Source organism: Chiloscyllium plagiosum, chromosome 6 (assembly GCF_004010195.1).
Source record: "Chiloscyllium plagiosum isolate BGI_BamShark_2017 chromosome 6, ASM401019v2, whole genome shotgun sequence".
Classification (NCBI taxonomy): domain Eukaryota; kingdom Metazoa; phylum Chordata; class Chondrichthyes; order Orectolobiformes; family Hemiscylliidae; genus Chiloscyllium; species Chiloscyllium plagiosum.
Window position 1 is genome coordinate 65009277 of NC_057715.1, and position 3789 is coordinate 65013065.

The window sequence follows — 3789 nt, forward strand, 5'->3', positions numbered from 1 at the left end:
TAGAAGGTTGGGTGAGCAAGTTTGTGGATGATACGAAAGTCGGAGGAGTTGTTGACAGTGAGGAAGGATGTGGCAGGTTACAGCAGGATATAGAGAAGCTGCAGAGCTGGGCAGAAAGGTGGCTAATGGAATTCAATGTAGCTAAGTGTGAGTTGATTCACTTTGGGAAGAATAACAAAAAGATGGGGTACTGGGCTAATGGTCGGATACTTGGTAGTGTGGATGAGCAGAGGGATCTTGGTGTCCATGTACACAGATCTCTGAAAGTTGCCACCCAGGTAAATAGTGCGGTGAGGAAGGCATATGGCGTACTGGCTTTTATTGGTAGAGGAATTGAGTTCGGGAGTCCTGAGGTCATGATGCAGTTGTATAAGACTCTGGTGCGGATGCATCTGGAGTATTGTGTGCAGTTTTGGTCGCCATACTATAGGAAGGATGTGGAGGCACTGGAACGGGTGCAGAGGAGGTTTACCAGGATGTTGCCTGGTATGGAAGGAAGATCGTATGAGGAAAGACTGAGGCACTTGGGGCTGTTTTCATTAGAGAAAAGAAGGTTTAGGGGTGACTTGATTGAGGTGTACAAGATGATTAGGGGGTTAGATAGGGTTGACAGTGTGAACCTTTTCCCGCGTATGGAGTTGGGTATTACAAGGGGGCATAGCTTTACATTAAGGGGGGTAGATATTGGACTGAAGTTAGGGGTAGGTTCTTCACTCAGCGAGTCGTAAGTTCATGGAATGCCCTGCCAGTAGCAGTAGTGGACTCTCCCTCTTTATGGGCATTTAAGCGGGCATTGGATAGGTATATGGAGGATAGTGGGTTAGTATAGGTTAGGTGGGCTTGGATCGGCGCAACATCGAGGGCCAAAGGGCCTGTACTGCGCTGTATTCTTCTATGTTCTATGTTCTATCACATTCCCAGCTACCTTGACCCAGCCCCACCCCTTTCCCGTTTATCTCCCAGCTGTCTTGGCTCACAAACCTCATTCCTGATGAAGGGCTTATGCCTGAAATGTTGATTCTCCTGCTCCTCGGATGCTGCCTGACTGGCTGTGCTTTTCCTGCACCACACTCTTTGACTCTGATTCCAGCATCTGCAGTGCTCACTTTCTTTTAGAGGAAAATAAAATGAGAGAGCATTTTTTTAGGTTATGTCAGAGGCTGGGATCTCAGTGACAAGTAACTCACCTGCTGACACTTCAAACTTGTCTCATCCATGAGACACATGCTCACCCATACAGTATCCAGACTTAGAATTAAGTTGCTCTGTTGAGTATGGGCATTGCTAATAAGGTGAGTAATTAATCATCAGTCAATGGCCTTGTGAAGAGTGATGTGGACCTTGCATTTTTACTTGCTGTGATCTGTTTGGTTTAGGCTGGCCTGAACAGCTGTTTGGTAAGGAACTTCAGGAATTTGAGCTGGTGGTCACAGAAGAATGGGGCTATACTTGCATGTCAGGATAATGTGTAATTTCAGAGGTGGGCTTGGAGGTGATTGGGCTTGCAAATGCCAGCTACCCTGGTGCTTCTAAGTCATAACAAATTCAGGTTTGGAAGGTACCACCAAAGAAATTAATGTTGAGATATTGTGATGAATCTTGTAGCACTGCTCCTGCCATGCACCTAATGGAAAAGGAACAAATGTATAAGGCACGCTTATCAGAGAGGTTGCTGCTTCTTAAATGGTATTGGATATTTTGTGTTGTTGGATTGGCAGTCATTCAGGCCAATGGAGTGTATTCCATGACTTGTATCTTGCAGGGCGCAGAATGACTTTGGTAAGGCGGAATGTGATTCACTCACTGCAGAATAACCAGTATCCGACCTCCTCTTGTAGCCATAGTATTTATAAGGTGGATAATGGTTACCTGCAAGTCTTTAAGGATGAGATTTTAAATTTGGTTATGCAATAGAATGTGAAGGGGAATGGAGCAAGGAAAGATCAATGGATTTCTTTCTATAGTCTGGTGACTGCCTATATTTTATCTGCAATGCAGTGGTGTCCGCTTAGCCCATGCAATTAATGTCTCCCCAACCTATGCAGTCTGATCACCATTATTGTGGGAGGCAAAAAGCCAAGTGTATCATTGGCATCCCAGAATGCAATTTTTCAGCTGTTTTGATTTGTTCATCTTATGTTTTCTCCATTTTTTTTGTTCTTTTTAGATTACATTGAAAAAGTAAAATCAAACATCAAAGACAGTAGAAGACTGATTATTTTGATGGCAAAATCCGTTGATAAACAACTGTGCACCATGTTTGAACAGCAAGTTGGATTGCATGATGCATTGATATCTAATCAAATAGAAGTGATTCTGATTGAGTTGGATTATCACGATAATTACAGTGACCTTCCAGAATCACTTAGACATATTATACAAAAGAAAGGAGCGATTAAGTGGACAAGCAGTGAATGGAAAAAAGAATCGCCATCATTAAACTCAAAATTCTGGAAACAAGTGCGATACAAAATGCCACGAAGGTCTTCGTGATCTTGTTGTAAAACTGAGTATTACCAGACGTTAGAAATGCATTAAATAGCATTTCATCTTTCAAGAAAGTGCAGATATTTGGGTATCGTACATTGGGTAATAGTGTAAACTGCAGCAGGGGTGTTTTTGAACACTGGATGAATTTCTTCAGGTCCTTTCCCATTGTAACTTTGAAAGCTCATGGAAATCTGTTTGCAATCTTAATAGCCTCAAGGTAACCAACCCCATTAACCTGTTAAGGAAGCCAAAGTCTTTCTTTTAATTATTTGCAATGCAGATTTAAAAGTGGTTTATTTTAAACTGGTGCTTCCTTATGCTAGTTTACAACTGTGTAATGCATACAGGATTATCCACAAATGATTCGTAAACACATATAAACATAAAGGTAATACAATTTTGTAAGGTAATGCATTCCAAAAATAGATTTATAAAATAATACAATGTTCAATTTATTTTAAATAAAGTTGAAGTAAATAATCCTCTGTTGGAAGTTTTGTTTGTTCTGTGCAATTATTTATAAAATGAAGAACTTCAGGACCATAAAATGTAATGGCAGAAGTAGACAATTCAGGCTGTTGAGTCTGCTCTGCCTTCAATGAGATCATGGCTGATTTGATAGTCCTCAAATCCACTCACGTATCTTTTCGCTGTAACCCTTGATACCCTTGCTGATTAAAAAGCTTTCAATCTCAGCCTTGAATATACTTAATGACCCTGCCTTGGCAGTTGTCAATGGTAAGGAATTTCACTACACTCCAGGAGAAGAAATTCCTTCTCTGTTATAACTGGCAACCCCTAACTTTGAGATTATGTTATCTGGTCTTAAATTTTCTGACAAGGAGAAACAACCTCTCGGCATCTACCTTGTCAACCTCCTTGAGAATCTTATGTTTCAATCAGGTCGCCTCTCATTCTTCTAAACTTCAGTGAGTATAGCACCAACTGACTCAATCTCTCAGAAAGCAATCTCTCCATACCCGGGACTCCATAACTGAGTGAACTTTCTCTGCATTACCTCCAATGCCAGTATAGCTTTCCTCAGAAAAAGAGTGCAGAACTGCACACAGTATTCTAAGTGTGGTCTGACAAGTGCCTTGTACAGTTTTAACAAAATATCCCTACTTTTATACTCCATTCCCTTTTGAATAAAGTTAACATTCCCTGCTGAACCTGTATGCTAGCTTTTTATGATTTATGCATGAAGACTCCTAAATCATGCTGTGCTGCAGTCTTTCTCCATTTAGCTAATATTAAGTTCCTCCATTCTTCCTGTCAAAGTGTAAAACCTTACATGTT

At 41.0% G+C, this 3789-nt stretch overlaps 1 protein-coding gene across 4 annotated transcripts in view; it reads left to right on the forward strand.

Moving 5' to 3' along the window:
* LOC122550650 (interleukin-1 receptor type 1-like) overlaps positions 1 to 2970 on the forward strand; it is a 64987-nt gene extending 62017 nt beyond the window's left edge. For 3 of the 4 annotated variants that reach the window (XM_043691723.1, XM_043691725.1, XM_043691724.1), the window contains one exon: positions 2168 to 2970. In XM_043691723.1, the coding sequence (XP_043547658.1) occupies positions 2168 to 2493 (326 nt within the window). In that variant the 3' untranslated portion in view covers positions 2494 to 2970. The remainder of the gene's footprint in view (positions 1 to 2167) is intronic. The other variant, XM_043691728.1, reaches the window with a different exon arrangement.
* The last annotated feature ends 819 nt before the right edge of the window (positions 2971 to 3789 follow it).